Source organism: Anas acuta, chromosome 15 (genome assembly GCF_963932015.1).
Source record: "Anas acuta chromosome 15, bAnaAcu1.1, whole genome shotgun sequence".
In the NCBI taxonomy this organism is placed as follows: Eukaryota; Metazoa; Chordata; class Aves; order Anseriformes; family Anatidae; genus Anas; species Anas acuta.
This window is the reverse complement of record NC_088993.1, coordinates 10,908,264-10,929,101: the sequence shown is the minus strand read 5'-3', so window position 1 is coordinate 10,929,101 and position 20,838 is coordinate 10,908,264. Positions and strand designations below refer to the sequence as shown.

General features: G+C 42.6%; 1 protein-coding gene across 3 annotated transcripts in view; it reads left to right on the top strand.

Annotated features, from left to right (window-relative positions):
* The first annotated feature begins 8,947 nt into the window (after window positions 1–8,947).
* Window positions 8,948–20,838, top strand: part of RAC1 (Rac family small GTPase 1) — a 14,981-nt gene continuing 3,090 nt past the window's right edge. Inside the window, exons 1-4 of one of the 3 annotated variants that reach the window (XM_068699113.1) lie at window positions 8,948–9,246; window positions 15,446–15,517; window positions 16,922–17,039; window positions 19,327–19,383. In XM_068699113.1, the coding sequence (XP_068555214.1) occupies window positions 9,212–9,246; window positions 15,446–15,517; window positions 16,922–17,039; window positions 19,327–19,383 (282 nt within the window). In that variant the 5' untranslated portion in view covers window positions 8,948–9,211. Of the gene's footprint in view, window positions 9,247–15,445; window positions 15,518–16,921; window positions 17,040–17,106; window positions 19,237–19,326; window positions 19,384–20,838 lie in introns of those variants that run through there. The other 2 variants (XM_068699114.1, XM_068699115.1) reach the window with 2 other exon arrangements.

Sequence of the window (20,838 nt, the reverse complement as noted above, 5' to 3'; positions counted from 1 at the left end):
TTAAAAGCAGTGTTCAAGCGTAGGTTACACTTAAACATTTTTAGTCATATCTAGGAAGATCTTTGAGGTACATTATCATCATGACACTTAACTTTGCCAGTAGGGGAAAACACCCCAGAACAGACAACCCATATCATTTATGAAGATAACAAAACAAGGAAAAAATGCCCTTTTCTACCAGAACTCTTCTATGTAGTTTCATTCAATTAACTTTTAATAACTGTAACGTGAAACAGAAAAATCAATCTATCGATCTAAACTCTTCGTGAAATATTATTGTATTGCCACTGAATCACTCTGGTGCACAGGGAGAAATTCCGGTACAAAATTGGACACGCTCCCAGGTTTATCTGCAGTCCCTTTGTCTGAAATGCTGTTTTGTTCGTTAGCTACATAATAGAGCGGAAAACCCCTGGAAAACTCACTCTGTGTCTGGAAACTGTAAACAGTCCAATTAAGGAAAATACAGGCACTGGCTTGTGCTCTCAGGAACTGGAGTATTTTAAGGATGCGGCGTGTTTTGAGGGCTTGTCTGTCCTGCAGGTGAGGAGGTACCGCAATACCTTCCTGCTGCCTGAGGTACCAGGCAGCCCCTCCAGCCTGATCGGGACTAGAACGTGGTTGTCAAGGGCAGAACCAGTCACTGGAGCTGTCCTTAACCAGTTCTTTCATCTTATCCAGCTTCTGAACAGATCCAAAGAAACCCGCTTGGATCTCAGGCCTTCAGATAAGCCTCTTATGAGTGTGGAAGTCCAGGACCCCCTTCCTTCACTCCCTGCTTTTTGATTCTGGACAGCTGTAGCTCATTGCAGTCATCTAAGCAGATCTGACTGAATGTCAGACTGCGGAGTTAAATGCTCTCTCAGAGCTCTCTCAGACTATCCTACTGATTCTTAAAAGCAAAACACTGCTTATTCAGATCAAAAAAAGTATCAAAGAAAATGCATCTTTTAGAACACACCTTATCAGAAACCTATCCATCTTCCCCAGGGTTTCCAAGCAGATTCAAAGCTCTTTGGGTCCCTCTTCAGTCACAGAAGAAGGACTGTTTGTCAGTCCTTTAATCAATGCTGAAGAATCCCCTTTGAGGCCAGGATTGATCTGTCTATGATCTGTGATGTCTACGGTTTGACGTCTCTGTGCCTAGGTCTCTTGAGCCTACCTGCACTATTAAAAGGAGGAGACAGGACTTACCTGCACCATCTTCATTTTGGAGAACATGAAATAATAGCCTCCACTCTCCTCACAACTTCATTCATAAAGTATCCTTTGGATTATTTCAGCACATCATTCAAAAAAAGGAAAGAGACTGAAGTTTTGTATATTATTCATAAAGTGAATGCAATAGCTTGCAATTCAAAAAGGTTTCCAAAGATGGGCGTATGCTTCTTTCTGCAAGCAGTAGTATTATTGCTGTGTAGTGTGTCTATGTCAGTTCAGCTTGGCTGTTTTGTGAAGACAGTGGTGCTGTATCTTTTTTTCCTCCACATCTGAAGTTTTTAATAACCCTGTTAGTACTGAAGACACTGAGGACACAGGAACAAAGATGTGTCCAGGTGCTACAACTGAAATTCCAAGTTAACTCAAATTCTTCAATGTCTCCATTCCTTTCTCTGTTATATGTGCTGCAGCCATCTACTCTAGCAGATGAGCACAAAGTAATTTAGCTGCTCTAAGACATTTAGCAGCTTTTTGAGATTATATTGAATGCAATGTGATATATAAAGACTAAATCAGGAAGCTGATTAGCTTGTATTTATCAGTTGGTATCTGTCAGATTCTCATTAGTTTGGGCTCATGTTGTTAATTGACAGAATTGTGACACTATCAATTTCAAAATCTTGATTAAGAATTTGACACACAAGAGAAAATACTGATACTAAATTACTTTTTACACTAAAATAAGCAATATCATTAATAAATTAGGTCATAACAACAAGTTAGCGTTGGTATTGATTTGGATCTAATTATTTAATTAAATATTGTGTTTGATAAAATAATCTTTAGTTTTCCAACAAAGAAATGCAAATTGAAAAGATAATTCAATTGAATACCAATTGAAGAGCTTCATCAGATTTTGTCACATCAGGATTTGGAAATTAGCTACTTATTAGACAGTAAAACTAAACCCCAAAGCTACCCCCCACTTCCTCCTTTGATTTCAGCTCTGTCATGGTGGTAAAATCCTTCCTTTTCAATTTAGATAAAACACAGATTACTTTAATATGCAGAAGTTCAAAACTATTGACGTGCAATTTGTGGCTGAGAGCTGCAGAAATCCTTTTCCATCAATTTAGTGCCATCATTCCATTTTGCTTCCTAACCCTGACTCGCCTTTCTCTGTTGCATCAGACAAGCACACCCTTATCTTTGAAGTCCTTTCATGTTTTATTTCATTCTGCTTAAAATTTCTCCTCAGGAATTCAAACATTTATTCTTCTATTCAAAGAAAAAATGTTGTTAGTCAACATTACTCTTGTTACATTTTCAAATTGTATTCTGAAGCTTTCTCAACTTCTATCTGTTATGTTTAGGAGTTCCTCATATACTCATACAAAGATTTCTCTGTTTTCCTTCAGCGCTTATAAGATACCTTACTTGCAAAAGAAATAAAAATTAGGCCCTGGATGTGCCTACCACATAGACCAATGTTACCTAACAGCATCCCTGTATTTAACTATATCTGTCTTTCCTCTGCTTTTGGATAGGCCTGTTTTGGGAAGGGACCTCTCTGCGCTCTGGTGTGTAACACAACAGTCCTTGTGCATGTGATTGGGTCTCCAAGGTTCTCTGTAAGAGCTATAAAAGCAGAGATACACTATGAGCACTTTGTGTTTCAATGAGAGAGAATTTAGGGTTATTTATACTTAGTTTCTTTCTGGTATCTTTATATATCCATTGCTATGTATATATAAAAAAAAAAAAAAGACAATTGACAACAAAATGATTGCAAAAGACCGAGATCATAACAAAAACTTGAAAAAGAGAAAAGTCAGATTTTTTAAACATTAAAACATTTTGTTCTCTTCAGTTCCTGTAATCTTCTGTGCTCTTTTGGACTGAAAGTTCACTTAAAAATAAATAAAGAAAATTAAAGAAAAAAGAGAGAAAAGGAAAAAAGAGCCAGATGGTTCCTAACAAACCTCTTCTTGTGAGTGGGTTTTTAGGGCTGCAAGGAAACTTGTCAACAGCTCTGGTAGCCCGTCTGCTGATGCCGTGCTTTCCTTCCCCAGCAGCAACCAGCCTTGGCACTCTGCAATCCCAGGCGGCCCTCAGAGGGTTTATTGTCCCTGCTGACAAAAGCGTTCAGTTTACTCTTTTGGTTTGTGATGTTGTCTAATTTTGAGCCTCCTCTCTACAAAATCTTTCAGAAAATTAGATGTACAACATGCTGCGGATTCTAACAGCACATTGTTGTTGAGTCATAGTTAGATGCAATTGAAGCTCCTGACAATATGAATAACTCTTGCAGAAGCTATTGTGTTACCATACAGTGCTGCAGTGAGCTTGTACTGAGAAGCATTGGTCCTCTAACATACACAATACTAAAAAGACACAAGACTACATTTGAACAGGCGTTTTTTGTCAGTTTAAAAAATGAAAAATCTAACATGATATCAAATTAGCTAGCTGCCAGAAGTACGCAGAAACACCAGGCACCCAATTGCATCTCTTGCTATTGGGTGAAAACAGAGGGAAGGTGATTAACCTATGCCACCATTCACATAGATTGTTCTGCAAACAGGACAATTTTGTAATTGTTATATTTAGGAACTGCGGAATAAATCAACTTATTTGGGGAAGTCTTCCTCTTCACAGGAAGAAGCAGTTTAGCAGCTTTTAAGTGTACATGAATTGGGGAAAAAAAAAAAAAAAAAAAGTTTTCCAGAAAAGTTTTTAATTCAACTTAGAAGTAGGCTTCTTACCTTTTGCCTGTTCTCGGGCAATTTGACCACAGAAGACTTGTCCTTTTAGGTCCTAGCTTTACTGAACCTCATAAGCATGCCTGCAAGCCTGGAGCAAAAGTAACTCTTGATCTTTCAAAGGAGTTCAGGTAGCCAAGTCAAAGCTTGTAGCCTTCAGTCTTTATTCATGTGAAGAATAATTGGCAGGTGGAAGGCAATATAACTAGTGGGGCTGAATGGACTTCTGTCATGGTTAAACCATTACCCATTTCCTCAATATCTGAAAGCTCATTTCTGTGAAATGCTTGATATCAACATAGGTAGAAGATGAGGGGAATCTCTAGTTCACACATCTGTGTACTTCAGCAATGTCTCACCTAATGGCATAATTTGATGCCTTCAGTTGGCAAAAAGACTTATTCCCTTATTTCTGCTGAGGTATTTACAGTGATAAATAAATAAATAACAGAGAGTTCCAATGTCTTGTTAATAAATATATAATAATGTCTCTATTCCAGAAAGCTTACAGCCATATACAGGGATTACTGTGTAGTCCCGCTGTCTTCAGCAGCCCTTGCTGTAGTAAGCGCTGTCTGTTACTGCTTGCTAAACCTGAGGAGAGGCAGAAGTGAATGCAAAGCCTTATGTGGTTTTATAACTGAAATTCTGCACAGAAGAGGTATTTGTCAGAAGCTATCTAAAGAAAATACAGGACTTGTTTGTGTTGTATATGTATACCAGCTAAATCATCTATGCTAATATCACACAAATATGATGCATTTATTTTACAACGTTTCCTTATTAATTTAGAGATTTATATATGAACATTTTATTTGCATACTCCTTTAATCTCTTCTCTCTGATGCAGCAAATGCTGACATTTAAAAGCTGTGGTTCCTTTTTTATTGCTGGCTTTGGTTCCTCTAGAGCAGACTGAGTACTATATTTGAACAGTGTACATATCACATGCTAGTACTGTGTTTTTTTTTTCAAAGCTCAGGAAACTAATCATGCCAAAAATGTCTGCTTGGAATAGCTAAAACTTGTGGATGATTATTTGTGGATTATATTATTTTTAATATGAATTTTATGTTACTATATCTCCCCAACTTCTGTGAAGATTTCCTCTTCTCCAAACAGCTTGAATACATCCTTCTATCCTGATTTAAAAGTGGGAAGGGAAAGGGGCTCAGTGAATGACAGGCAGGCCACAAAGGCAGGTAATGCCACAAATGGAACTAGGGGGAAACGTTGGTTCCCTAGTCCTGTGCATAAAGATTTCTTTCTACCAGTTACTATATATCCCTAATACTATATCATTAATCACCTGAGTTTTACCAGCAACTCAAATGAGGATAAAATCTTTAAGAATAAAATTTTTGAGACAATTTTTTTAGCTTTTATTGTAAGATGAAAAAGCACTGAGAAACCCTATTTTTCTCCAGTAAGATAAATCTCTCAAGTTGTTTTGGGTGTTTTTGGTGGTGGTGGTATGTTTTGTTTTGTTTTGTTTTCTTCCTTTGTTTTTCTTCTGATTCTCATACAAATATGTAAAGAGACAAGAGTGCAGCATATACTGAAAGCCTTACTCCACCCTTTAGTAGCATGTGATTCACTTCATGTAAAATTGGCTCCTTCAGTCCAACCCCTAATTTCAAGTGGCTGTGAGCTCCGATTACAGCTTTTTGCCCCAAAAACAGTTTTGACACTACCCATAAACAGGCTTTTACTTTGACTTAGATACTGTAGCATGTTATTTCCTGGAGGCAATTGAACAGAACTGGTGTCTGCAGGAAGTGTCATCTAGGAGCAGTAATACACATCCATGAATCACTCCTAGGTGTCCTGTTTTTTTTCACTGACGTGTTTTCTCGTATGTACCGTGTGTATACTGGTACTTCTTTACTTCTCTGTGCATTTGTTTGTGGTTTTATTGACGAACTAACACGTTAAAGAAGACAGTAATAGTTTGGGATGAAAGTTGCTATAAAAGTGCAAATTATTGTTGTCTCTGTAATGCTGATGTTTTGTGTCATGGTGACTAACACTTTCCAGTATTGCATCAGTGTGATTACCCTGCCACTCCCCATCCACAAAGGATAATAATTCTTCTTCAGTGCCAGCACATACACAATACACATATTCAGGCAGTACCCGAAACAACTTTAAATAAGGATTTCCTCTTGATGTCTAAGAAATACTTTCAACAATTGTAATGGATGACAGAAGACAAGGTGATAGGTTATGGAACAATATTAGGACTGATCTAGGCCTCGACTTTATGATTCATGACTTTATCAGAATTATGGAAAAAATTATAATTGGTTATAGCTACTGCCACTAATTCTTTTCTTTTTACATGCTCCTGTGTGTACTACATCTGTAAATATTCTATATACAACTCAGCAAAGCAATCATATCTATCAAGCTAATATTTTTTCTGTTAAGCTGTTTGTTATGAACTTCTCGCTCCCTTGTCCTGTCTTTCATCCTGTTCTTTGATTCTACATTTATTTATGTTATCAGATCATTTTGGTGTATTCCCTGTGTCCACTTCTCTGATTCTCAGGGGAAAAACATATATGCAAAGTGTTAAACATTAACAGCACTATGTAAGGGACTTTTTTTCTCTTTGAAAACAAATACACTTAATAAGAGTGTAGCAAAAATGATGTAAGAACAAATTGAAGCATGTATTAAATATGTTGAATTTTAATAATAGAATAATTAATGTATCGTGTCATCATATCAAGGAGCATACACACAAGAATTTGTCTTCCAGAGCATGTAAAGAATATTTACCTTAGAAGAGATATCAGTTAGGAATGCAACTGAAAATAACAGTTAGGAATGCAACTGAAAATTTTGAACAATTCCAAAAGGCTCTTTTTTTAGGATATTGGAAGGAATAAAGATATACAAACATGTGGGATAAACACTGTAGGATTCTATTACTGTCATCATCTATCCAAACTGTAATATTGTTTTCAATGACTAATAGTAAATATTTATCTAGATATTTTATAATATTAGCATTTATATATCCAATTACAACTGTAAATTTAAAGCGTGCTTGAAGCATACCCTGTGCTTTGACTTAAGTAGTTTTTGACAATGCTTAAAACAATTGATCCCAAAAGAATCAGATGGAGGAGCACTGAAAAGAACATACATAAAAAGATTGCTTGTCTCACGGCAGGATCATAAAAGCAATTGTTGCTAATGTGAATGTTTTCTCCATTACAGCCTTCATGCTTATCTTTCTGTGCTATTTTGTAATGAGATTGTAAATGTCGCTGTAGTTCCTTTTCATGTAAAAAATTCCAAACATCCATCTGGGTTACACTGAGCAAAAAAGAACCAGGGAAGGAATTGGTAGGTGGTGGGATAATCAGAAGCAGTTTTACACAGCACTTGAATCTGTCCACGTTCTGGATCTCCCCAGGACCCTAACATAAATTAGACAATCTTTACGTCTGCTCTATTTCTGTGCAGTATCTCAAAGGCCCCAAAAGCTGTTGTAGCAGCCAAGAACAGCAGGAGCACTGTGCTACTGCCCACACCTCTCTTCCGCAGCTCCCAGCTGCTGGGTAGGGAATGCTTGCCAGGTCATTGGCAGGAGCAGACTCTTGGCTTTCAGGATATTTAGCTTAAATGACAAGTCATTTTCGCTTCCGTCTGTATGAGGGAACATGGACATACAAGTGTTGCAAAAATAGCCTTTTAGTTTACAGCAGTCGTTATGTTTTCTTCACTAACGTGAATTATCTTTGCTTGAGAAAGAAAAATGGAAGAGATTAAATATCATGGGATGCTCTGTCCATTGATGAGGTTTTGTTGTATGGTATCAAAATCATTTAGAAATGTTCTGAAATTAATAGATCAAACCACTTGAAAACCATCATTGGTGGTACACTCTATCAATTTCAGTGAACTCATCCACTTGGCACAAGAAGCATGTGCTTTTCCCCATACTTTCTTTGAGGCCTGGACGGATGGCAATGTGGAGAGAACAGTGGTTGTGTGCATCAGTCCAACCAGAAGCTTCTCTGCCAAGTAGAATAATGGCAAGAACTAACTGTAGAAATGAAAAGGCTCCTGGGATTGTTGGACCTGCTCTGCTTGACTTTCACTTCAATAGTTACTAAAAATAACTGGTTTGCTCGGGGAAAAAAAAGGAACCCAAGGCTCTTTGTAGCCTGGCAGTCCTAGCGTGAGCGGCTCGGGCTGTCCCATCTCATGAAGCTGACTGTGCACTGATCTGTCTGAAACTTGCCAGCAGAATTAATTAATGTCACAGCGTGTCAGGAGGAAGGAGGGCAGCGTGAGGGTCTGTCGATGAAAGGAACTGCTCCTGCCCTGCGCCGTGCTGGCACGCTGAGCCAGAGGGGCCGGCCTGTGCTGTGTGGCTGTCCAGGGAAGCTGATGTGTGGGACAGCGGCACGGAGGGAGCACGGTGGGTGCCCCGGTGCCCCGAGTTACATCCACACGGTGACTGCGAGGCAGACGTCGCTTCACACTGACACACTTCCTAAGATGCCGTGCGCTAACTCGTGCACCAGCCGCAGATGGCTGGGAAAGCCGTGGTGGACGGCCTCAGGAGCGAGGCACGGGCTCACACAGCGGTGTCCGCACCCCGCCGGTTGCCGAGGGGCCCGAGGGGCTCACAAAATGGTGGCCGCACCCGGCTCCTCGCGCCCCCCGCCGCAGCCAGGCTCCTGCCCTGACGGGAGGCCGGCGGGGCCGCGGCACAGCCTCCCGACGGGCGAGCTGCCCCCTGGCCACGGCGGGACAACGCCCTTCGGCGAGGCTCCGGCCGAGTGAAGAGCCAAACGCCGAGGGACCGCGCCGGGGACACCCGAGGCGGGGTCCGCTGCCCGTGCCGGCAGCGCGGCCATTGCGGCCGCTCCCTCCCCGAGCCGAGCGGGGCCGAGCGCTGCCGAACGCGCCCGAAGTCCTCGAGGCGCTGCCGGAAAAACCCGAAGGGCGCCGGCTGAAACCCGAGCGCCTCCGGAGATACCCGAGTGGCGCCGAAGCGGCGGCGCTGAAGCGGCCGGCCGTGAGGGCGGGGTGCCGAGCGCGGCCCGGGCGGATGTGAGCGGCGCGGCCGCTTCCTGCTCGCCCGCGGCCCGCCCTCCGCACCCCTCCTCTGCGCTGCGCTCCGCTCCGCTCCCCGCCTCGGGTGGTGGCCGCTGCCTCGTCCCCGCTGCCAGCCGCAGGGCGGAGGCGGCCGCGACCCGCTGCCCAGACCGCCGCCCGCCCCTCCCCGCTCGGCAGCAAGGCCCCGCCGCGGCGGCGCAGCCCCGATGCAGGCCATCAAGTGTGTGGTGGTGGGCGACGGGTGAGTCCCGGCACGGCCCTCGGCAGCCCCGGCGGCCGGAGCGAGCCCCGAGGGGAGCGGCGGGGGGAGGCTGGGCCCTGAGGGGAGCCGCGAGGGGGGCGGCGGGGCCCTGAGGTGATCGGAGGGGCCGTTGGGGGGGGGGCGGGAGGGGGGCGCTGAGGGGGGCGGCGGGGCGCTGAGGGGGGCCCTGAGGTGATCGGAGGGGCCCTGAGGGGGCCGGGCCCTGAGGGGGCCCCGAGGGGCGGCGGCGGGCGTGGGCCGCGGCTTCCTGCTGGCGGCGGGGGAGGGGAGCGGAGCGCGGGGCGAGGCGGCGGCTGCCGACAGCAAATGGTGGCTGCGGCGCCGGCAGCACCGGGGCTCCGTCCCCTCCCGTCCCCTCCACGGGCCCCGGAGCGCGGCGGGAGCCCCGGAGCGGGGGCCGGGGGGTGCCGTGGGCCCGGCGCTGCCGCTGGCACTTGGGGCTCGCCGGGGGGAGCCTTGGGAGGCGCAGCGCGCACCGGGACGCCCCGCCGGTGTCTGGGTGCCTGCGGCTCGGAGCGGTCCCGCAGCCGGGGCTCGCAGTGAGACCGGGCGATCTCAGCACGTCTGGGATGCTCGGGGCTGGGACCGTGCCTCTGGCTGCCCGAGTCTCGGCTGGTAGGGCTCCCAGCCCAGGGTTAGGGTTCCTAGCCCAGGGAGGCTGCTGAAGCAAGGGAAACAGCCAACAGACGGCACGCAGGTCTGTGGTGACTGTTGTGCCTGTAGTGTCCTGAGCACGATGTTACAGACTAGTCGGGAACAACTTGAGGAGGCTTTTTAGAACCAATTTAACTCCCAAGTTTCAGATTTCAATATAAAGAATGCCGGAATTGTGGTGGGGAAAGAGTTGGTGTGTTTACCACTGAGTATTCTCCGTGATGCTATCACCATCAGCTCAGAGGCATTCTCTCTCTTACTGGTCGTCAGAGCTCAGGGGAACATCGCGGGCCAGCTGGAAAACAAGACTCGTCTTATGCAGTTTGAGAGTTGTGGTGGCTTTTTTTTTTTTCCCTTGGTAGAAACAAAAATCCCAGTGTAGGCTGAGCATAATTGGTATCACAGCAAACTTCTGTAGATGACAGAGGAGCGTAAGTGTAGTTAAATGGGCTCGCCACTCTGTGTAATTTCATGTGGTGGATTAGTCTTCAAGCTATTTGTGTGTGTTTTAATTTTTGTAAATATACTTGGAATTCCTAAAAGGCATTTAAGTGTGCTAGAAAGATAAAATTACCTAGTATAACAGATTTGTTTCGTCTTCTCCTGCTGTACAAGATTCTGAGCAGTAAGGACATGTGTTCTTCCATGTTCTTCTTGCTTGACAACCATCTTGACAAATGAAGACTTCTCAGAGCAGTGTAATTCAGTGATGCTGGATAGAATGACTCTGGACTGGCCTTTTGGTTGTGTTGATTTTAAAAACAACTAATTTGGTTTTTATTGTGTGTGTGTGTGTGTTGTTTTTTTTTTTTTCAATTCAGCTGAACTGTTGTCTATGACGGTGCTGTAAATAAAGGTGATGCATCATGTTTGGGTGGGGAAAAAGTTCCATCTACTTCCTCCTGGATTTGAGAGCTCTGTATAGACAAACTGTACATTATTCACTAGTTCGTTCAACAAAGCAGCTCTTTTTTGTCCCTGGCTTTATAAATTACTCCTTTTCTAAATGTATTTACTGCTGCTTTTATTGGAAATGAAAGTGGTGCAATTAAGTTATTCCCATATATGTGAACAAAATGCAGTAGTTTGATTGGTTTTTCTTCCTCCCTAGTTAGCAGAATGTCTCTCAAGATACCGTTGCTCATTTTTGGTAGCTTTTTATTGTCCTCCACTGAGGTTTTTAGGTATTTACTTACTTGTGTTTCTTTGCTGCTTCAAAAGCTCAAGCAGTACAGGTATTATTGAAAATGTGTAATGTTTGGCTTAGATAAGGCTAGAGCTTTAGTGTTTCTGTAAAACAATGCAAGTTAAAGATTTGCTTATGTGATATAAAACTTTGGTACTGTTTTATGTACCTTTTGCAAAGGTCTGCTAGGAACAAAATAAATCTGTAGAAGTACCTGTGACTTCTTTTTCTTAATTTGTAAATGAGTAGGCTGTTTCTGATATACAAACTGTGTTTGTTCTTAGGACTCTGTCTGATAATCTGTTTAGAGATCTAATGTGACTGGCAAAATGCTGGAAGGAATGCGAGTTGTGCTATCTCATTTTGCCCCTGCTCTCCTCTTCACTGTGGGGATTGTGTCAGGAAAAATAAATGGCAACTGTTGCTTGCACTTCTTGTAGATGCAGATAAGTAGGAATGTGCAGGACAGATGAAGAGCACTCCACTTGAATAACAACTACAGGAATCGCTGCTGATTGACACTTGAGAGAAAGCACTGGTATAGGTTATTTTTAGCAGCTTTTGTTTTCACTCTAAAAAAGCATCTGTTAAGTGGTATGAAATCTGAAGTGATCTCGTGTAAAGCTAGGGGAAGTTTTGCATTTTGGAGAAATGATTACTGGGTGCCAGAGAAATGGTCAGACTTAACGCTCTGCTGTATGCACATACTGCAGAAATATTGTAAGAGCGGGAGAGGTGAATGGAGAGTTCCTGTTTGAAATTGGGTTCACCTTGAGGCACTGCCTGCTAGAGCCGTGCTGTTGAGAGGAGCAGGGAATAACTGGCTTCTGCTCAAGTGCAGCGTGGTGCTCGGGGAGGGTGCTGAACACCTCGCATCTCTCCAGTCCACGGAGAGCACAGTGAGTTGAAGTTTGGAGATTTCCATTGTTGCCATTCTAAAGTTAATGCATAAATAGATGTAAGTTCTGGACAGCATACTGGGGAGTGTCTCAGCAAGCAGAACAGCTTATCTGGAAGAGCAGTGGGTAACTCAACCTACAGCAGAAACACTGCACTTCACACCTGACAGTGAAGTTTGAGTGGAGGAGACCTGGGCTGTGCATCCTGGCAGAGCGAGAAAGAAAGGAGGGAGGCACTCCAGGAGTTCTGCAGGCTGCCACCTGTTTGCAGATGTCAGCGTTTCTGGACTGAAACCAGCAAGTACTTCAGCTGGCCTCCACTGCCATGGCTGCGAGTGGCAATGAAACTCTCACAACTGGTTTTTAGTTGCGGGCAAGAGGGAGACTGTGCACCATCTGTGCAGCCCTAGTGCCTTCAGAGCGGAAGAAATGCTGGTACAGGTCCTCGGGTGGCATTTCTGGTGTCACCTAATGTCACCTAACGTGGCTCCAGGCAGCCCCCGTGCTTTGGGGAAACTTTGCAGAACTGGTCAGTGTGAATGAGGCCTGGGAAGAGATGGCTTGTTTTGTTTGCAGGAATGAGTACATGTGCTTTTGTAAAGATTGATTCCTGGATGGTGCCAGGAAGCAGTGAGGGATTCACTGCCGTCTTTGTAAGCCTTTTGCTTACTGTTAAGTGGTTAAAATGCCGGATTTCTGTAGGCCGTGCTTTTAATTACAGCCAAATGTTACCAGTTGCATTTGATGTACTGGTGGGAGGACAGAGCTATGATTAAGTAGTTGCTAGAAATTTTGTTACAACTAATACTGTCTTGGTGATATTTTAGGGCCTTAATCTTTATGTACAGGGGTTTATACTTTGCTGAACAATTGGATTTGGAGTTCCTTAGTGCAGAACCAGACACTTTAAAGGACAGCTGAAAGTACTCAGAGGTTGTTCTCTATTTATAAAGATAGGTGTTGGTGTTCATTTTTAAGACTGGTGACTATAATGATCTGATTCATGGGGCAGTGAGCCAAAAGGCAAGGAAAGCAGGAAACTGAGGATGGAGCAAGCCTGAAACAGGGTTGTTGAACGTGTTTTTTCTTGTTCAAATGACTGATCGGTGCTGCAGATACATACTGCAGACACTTCTAAGCTTGGAATGAAACCTTTCACCACCTCCTCCTTGCACTGTTTTGATTAGCCAGAGCAGACTCACCAGTTTCTGAGCAAGGTGAACAAAGAAGCCTGAGCACAGAGAAGTTCTTGCTCTGCTGCTGAAAATGTAAAGTTTCACATCAATTTGTTACAAGCTTGCATTATCTGTAAGGAGCCTGCTGGTAAATGAAGCATCAGACCAAACAGGTTCCAGAGGCATGAGAACACGTGGCCTCAGAGGTTTCCCTAAGGATCTGCCCTTTGCTCCTTGGTGCTCTGAGGGTTTTCACGTTTGTCCTCCGTGAGCCTGCTTTATGGCACTAGGAGCGCAGTCCTGTGATATGCTGTGGCTGCTGAGACAGCCCAGGGAGTGAAACCCGCACGGTGTCCCTGTGGGGGAGGGAGCAGCTTGCTGAGGCTCCTGGTGCTGGTCTGTTAGTAATGCTCGCTGGGGCAAGAGATAAGGTGGGATCTCCCTCTGACAGCTGTTAAAGCAGCGTAGCTGGGTCGCGCTGCTCCCGAACTTCTCCACCAAAGTTTCTGTGAGGTAAATCCCTGTCTTGCTTCTGCCAACCAGCAGATCTCAAGCTTTTTGCTTTGGGAAGACATTCAGAGATTGTATTTACCAAGAGTAGAGAGCAATTGTGGTACTTAACTCTTACAGCTTGGTGTGAGAGGGTGTGTGCTGACAGCAGGTCAGGCTGTGGAAGGGGCTGGCGTTGCCTTCCCTGGGGGCAGGCAGGGAAAGCAGCACAGACAGGCGGTCACCGTGGTGTGGGGGGGGCACAGAGGGCTGTAGGTGGGATGTTGTGCTAGGGGGCAGCTCAGAAACAACATTACACCTAAAAAAACGGGCACGCGGGACAAAATCCTGATGTTTTGCACATTGAAGCAATTCTTCTTTCATTGCTTGAGCGCGGGTGGTGGTGTCATCAGGTGCTGCTGTCATGTCACTTGTGGGCTGCAGCGTGCTTGGGAACTTGTGGTTATGCACCTCAAATTCACTGAGCCTGCCTTACATCGCGCGTCACTGGGTAAGGCTGGTTGGGTAATGCTGAGTGCTAAATGACTTTAAGTAATACTTTGAAGATGGTCGTGGGTAAATGAAGTGGCAATCCATAGTCTTTCAGACCAAGAGAAGAAATGCCACGATTCAAATGTGAAATTCAGATGTGAATGCCTCAGACGCTTGCAGCAGCAGAGCTAGTAAGCCCATTACTAAAGCTCATTTCTGTGAGCTGTTTTTTTTCTTCTGCAAAAGCTAAAGGATAAAAAGATATTTTTAGCAGTAGCATTTGGTTCCTGGGAATATTTGTTGTTGTTTTTTGATATTAACTGCAGTTCTGAACTAAAATCTTGCTGAGTTACGTGAGCTTGTGGCAAGTTTAGGAGGCATATGCATTGAACCTAATGCTGATGGCAAGATTCATCTGTAAGGACAGTAAGGTGTCAAAGTTTCTGCTGGCTTGCTTTGAGCTCTTGGTTTTAGAGATGCAGTTTGTCTGAGAAGAGTAACTGAGAGGACTGTGAGACAGTTTGGATTCTTTCAGGCATTATTTGCCATCACCTCTGAACTCTCTAAAGCTGTTAACAGACTGCACTTGAAGTGAGAACGCAGCAAGGAGCCCATTTTGCAGTTAATTAAAAAAAAAAAGAAGGTCCAATTTCAAGCATTCTGACCCTCTAATTGTAACTGTAACAAAAGTTTAATTATGTCGTTCATGTAATGTTTGACAGCAGATAAGATGTGAGGAGGAGGGAGGAGAAGGAAGGAGCTTGTTGCCAGAGTTCTGAAAGAAACCTGGAAGAGAACCTTGTTGTGCCCCCAGTTGTTCCAGGCTGTCCAGGACTAGATCTGTGGGCGAAGGTTCGGTGTGCCAGTTCCTCCTTCAGTACTGGATTATGATTTATCTGTACCTCAGTTAGCGAAGTGTTGAGTGGTCGGTGAGTGGGTGTGAGGGGAAGTTCTGCAATAACCATAAGTATTGTGAGGATTGCTGTTTGTATTTTCTCAAATACACAAAAGTAGTGATATGTTGCAAAATCATACATTTCAAGCTTTTTCAAACTTATGTAAAATAAAACTCAAGATTATCAAAATGGATGTTTATATCAGGTACGATTCCATTAGCAGCTACCTGAAGGCCACAGCCTGTTAGGAGTTTCTGTGCGTGGTAGTGACTACAGACACTCTACATTGTTCCTTAGACGATGGGATGTAATAGGTTTTCTTCCCTAAAAGGAGTATTTCTTACTGAAGATGAATGGTTCTTACATGTGAACTTTTTCTTTTTACAGTGCTGTAGGTAAAACATGCCTACTCATCAGTTACACAACCAATGCATTTCCTGGAGAATATATACCCACTGTGTAAGTACTTAAAAAATTCTAAAACCTCATTTATATCCACGTGTGTACTGTAATGGTTGCTGCCATTCCAGGTTCTTGACTGGAGCCTTTTGAATTGGCTGCAGGCACCCCTTGGTTTCACCTTAAACGTTGAGCTGGGCACCTAGGTGTGTTCAAGGAGAAGCACTTTGGACTTTTGCTATTGAGCATGGCAATACCAGGGCTTGTTTGTGCTAAATCGGTTCTGCTTCTCTGACCACTAAGCCTCCCTGACTAGGGACTAGTATTTACTAACATTTTATCAGTTTTTATTCTCTTTTTAAAATTTCCATGTTAAGTATTACTCATAATAAGCAGTTTCAAGGCTATAAAACCTTGTAAAACATAGACATAATTGGCTTACGTGACTACAGATGAGATTTTTCTGTTCCTCCCTTTTTTTTTTGTACTAGTGCCAATCCTGTACTAAGCCACAGCTCTGTAGCTCCTCAGGCATGATTGTGGGGACTCATTTATTTTGGTGCTTCCCATTTTCTTGCACGGATAAATTTGTTGGTATCAGTATTAGTGTAGTTCTTTTTTGATGGTGTTTTGGGTGCCAGGGGAGGTGTTTTACAGACAAGCAGCTCCCCTGCCTTTTAGAGATGTCTCTATAAAATACATTTATCTGTCTAACTTGCTCTCTATAAGCACTGATGAGTTTTTCTGGTAAAGTACATTTTAATGAGATTTCCAGATTACTTTAAAACAAAAAGGTCTTGGAAGGGTAACTACTCCTGATGTTATTTTTTTGTTCTTAAATTCAGATTTTTGCATAATAGTATGTACATATTCTTAGTGAACATAGTTTATCCTTAAAATATCATGAAAACCTTTGCACCTACAGTAGTGATAAAAGCCATGCCTGTCCTGGTTTCTGGTTATTAACTTTGGTGTTTCATTAGAGAAGATTTTTGTGGTGGCTTTTGATTAGCAGGATTAATATATATATTTTTTTTAATCTTACCTACTGTTGTTGCCTTTAAGGATTCCTCAGTTGTTGCTGATGTAGCTGCTATTCTAAATCTTACAAAATGAGGCGGGCTGTCACTGTTTATTGTCCCACTAAGACTGGGAGATGCTTGTTAAGTGCACCACCTGCTTTGCTCTGTTTGCTGAGACTGACAAGACTTCTGCTGGAAGACCAATGAAAAAGATGACCTGTTCAGACTGGACTAAGTGTTGTGCATATTTATTCCCTCTGCTACTCAATACCAGACTTGGTATTTAAAAAAATGACTTTTTTCTTGGAGCAGAAGGATGCAATAAATAAAAGCTTTATTTTGTAGTCTTCCCAGTTAGGACTCTGTAAGAAAAAATCTGTGGGCCCTGTTTTACTGCAACCAAATGCATCTAGCTTTTCACTTTTTTATTTTTTACTTCCAGTTTTGACAACTACTCTGCTAATGTAATGGTCGATGGAAAACCAGTCAATCTGGGCTTGTGGGATACAGCTGGTCAAGAGGACTATGACAGACTACGCCCACTCTCCTACCCGCAAACAGTAAGAACTTCAGTGTCAAACTTTACGAATGCATGGTTTTGTCTGACATACGGATTTCTTTTTTTAAACATTTAATTGTCGCATCTGAAGTTGTATTTATTAGTAACTGTGAATTGTTTCACGCTACCTTCCTTCATCCTATGTGCTGTAGCTGTAGTATTAGAATCTCTGATGTGTGTATAGCTATCCAAATGTTAAAATTTGCATCCTCGGGTATTTGTGTGCTGGTACATGTTGGCTTCTTGTAGTTACAGCCTCAGAATTAGCTTGAATCCTTGATTTTAAACAAACAAGCAAACAAAAAACCTGGGTGAATAGTCCCATCAACAAGTCCATTGATTTTAAGGTTAGCATGCCTGCCAAAAGCAGAGTTTGTTTTTGTTTTTAGGCATGATGTTTGGCTGCAACCTGACACTGTCACTGCTAAGCACTTGATACTGTTTAGCCTCTGTAAAGTCGTACTGAATGTGAGAGGCGGTCTTGAATGAAGATACTACTGCTATTGACAGAGCCTGGGTTGTGGCTTTCAAATGTACTTAAGCCCATGGCTATTTTATTACTTACTGCAGTTTGTGCTCTAACATCAGTATAAATGTGCTTCTCTCTTCAGGGCTTGCAACTGGTTAAGTCCTGTCTGCACACTGTGCATTTCCTTGTACAAAGCTAATGCTGGAGTAATCTGCTCTTTTCTTTCCAGTGCGACTTCAGCTACAGTTGATCTTTGTAGACCATTTTTTCTCATTTCTTTAAAGTTACTTTTATCTAGTGGAGTTGTCCTTTAAGTAAAGAAGGGTGGTAACTTGCAGATTTTGTTGTCAACTCTCGCTTATATGTTCGGTGCTAATAATGTAAAACAAGGACTAGTTCCAATTATTCTACATCGTAACTGCTCTCTTGAATAATATGAATCTTATTTAATTAACTCTAGTGCTTTTTTTAGTAAATTTGTCTTAATTCATAGTTTTCCTTAATTCACTGCTCACTAACTCTTAAAATTAGGCTTTCTACTCAGTTTCAAGACCCAAGACGTGCATGAACTTGCTAGTTGTAGACAGCTCTAGTAGAAATGCCAGAACTACCTGCCTTCTGTTGTAAAGAAGCAACATAAATTTGTTTTTCTCCAATATTTAAATACTTTTAGGATATTTGGAGAACTTCAGGTTTGCTTAAAACCTTAATAAAAAAAAAAAGTATGGTGGGGCAGAAACAATATCCTAAAAGATCATTCAGTGTGCGGCAGCAGAATTGTAGAGGAAAATATTGTTCCTCTCCTGTGCTGAAGGGACAGAGTGCACGTCTGTCTTCAGCCTGCTAAAATAACTGTGGCTTTCTAATAGTCTGTGGAAGAATTCTATATCCATCTAAACACACTTGTTAGAAAGTCTCTTCTGTACAGGCATGTATTACCGACAAGTAAAGGACTGAAATACCTTCTGTTATTCAGATCGTATGTTTTTTACAGCAGAAAATGAAATGAATATAGGGTGGTAAGTCTTGAACTTCTTGTGATGCAGTCTTTAGATCTTAGACTTATGCAATAAGTAAGCTTCGTCATCACTTAAAGGACAAACCCCACAAAATCAATGAATGTTTTTGGGGAAAAAAAAAAGGGATAACAGTGGAACTGAAGAAGCCTGACTTCTGCAGGATCTGTATTCCGCCTCCCCCTTCTTTCATTGTGCTATTTAAAAATCACCCCCGCATGCATGTCTTTCCCTGTACGTGCACATGAGCCATGTTCTGGATGAGGTGAATGCAGGCACTGCCTTTAGTGGGACCACACATGTGTTTCTTGATTAGCCAGGCAGCAGTCCAACAGCTGGTAACTTCACAGTAAGAACTTTGCTGCAGTGGGGGCGTTCATTTGTATCTTTTCTCCTGTATTCATTTTTCTTAAAATATACAGGAATTTCACACTTTCTCCCAGATGTATTTGAAGTTCATGAATATTCCTGGGTATCTGGGGGAGGGAAGAGGTTGGGAGAGATTATTGGGATAATCTTGTTTCTTTGAGAGACCAAATGAAAAAGGAAATTAGCTAGGAGGATGATTTTTATGTGGGGTTTGCTCTTACAAGTCTTCTTGGACCATGCAGACAAACATCTACAAGCTTAAGGGGAAGTCTGATGGCCTGGTTTGCGTGCAGGTAGTTGGTTGTGCTGAGTTACAGGGTGGCACATTTCGGAGAAAAAGCCTTGTGAGTATTTGTGAGCACAGATCGCTGGTTCAGAGAACGTTTTTCTCTTAAATCCATTTTGGGAGTAACTTTATCTCATGCTGTTATTAGGTTGGAGGAACCAATGGTAAGAATCTATCTTCCAGTCTGACAGATCAACCTATTGCCGTATGTAAAACTTTAAGTAAACTTCAGTCCCAAGTTCTGTACATCTTGTCTTGCTTACGATAGTGATAAATTGGCCCCTATTTTATAACAAACTACTTTTCTTGGAACTAATTGCTAGATCTGAGAACTTTGTTACATTTCTTATGAGTTGCTAAAGACTAAAGCTTTTCTCACAAATGAATAGTGTTTCCTCCTATTTGTTAAGATTGGTAGTGTGCAGGACACCTTGAAATAATTCCTCCAGGTCACTGATTTTTTTGATCTCTGGAGATAGCAAAGGAGAGAGTCTGCATAACATAAATTCAATCACCACAAACTGCACATTTGGAAAACAGAAGTAGTGGCCATAGTATCACATATTTGATGTTGTTCCTTTCTTCTTTGGGGATGCTGCTACGGAAACTTCCTGGGGTGATGCATGAACAACTGGGTTGCAAGTGCTTAGCAATGCAGATGTCAGATGCTGACCTAACAAAATGCCTTGAAATGCAGCACAATCAACTAACATTCTGAAATGCCTGATTCTTTAACACATTTGATACTGGAGTAAGTATGGATGCAGAGGTAGGCTGGGAAAAGTTGGGCTTGCTTGAGATGTGTTTACTGAGTTTTGGGTCATTCAGCAAGACTTAAGAACGATCTTCATCTGGTTAGGTAGAGAAAATTGAGGTGGTTATTCCAAATGCTTGTATATGATTATTATTGTTTAATGTGTACTGTACAGCAGCTAGTGTGAAGATTTATGTAATATTTTTACCTGATCTTATTTATAATCTTTTGTTGCTGTCAACTGACAGATGGGATGTGCAAGATCCCCCAAAACATCAACTCTTCTGTCTGTGCTTTTTAATAATTTAGAAATGGAAGAAAGGAGCTAGTGTGATGCTTAGAGGTTTTTTATGCCCTTCTCAATCCTACTTTGGTTCTAGAGAAATTCTGGAGTGTTTCTGCAGTGACGGTAGTAGTGACAGTTCTAACAGATTCTTCTGCATTGGGCATGGAAGCAACAATTGAGGAAACTGGTGTACATTTTTTGTATTTTTGCAGTTCCATGCTCTGTACGTTGCCTTTTCAATTAAAGATTACTTTAGAGTAGCACATTGATAAATACATTCATTTTTGCAGAAATTGGTGTGAATGGTAACACTTTGCAGCAACCTAAGCCAAGGAGTTGGCATGTCTTGGGGCTTAAATTGCTCTGAGTTCTGCAAAGAGCCATCCAACCCTGGTTTAGAAGCCAGTCTAATGACTCTTCGTTTGCTGTATTTATTAAGGATTTGAAGTGTTTTTCATTGAATGTTAGTAAGAGAAGGAGTGACATTTAGGGGGAAAAAAGCTTGCAGTGCAATATTAGAGTTTAGTTGCTGGCTACTGCAATAGCTGATTATAACTTGAGTACAATCTGTTTGTTGTTTCCCTCCCACCTCTTTGCCTCTGCTTGTAGCTGCCTGGGAA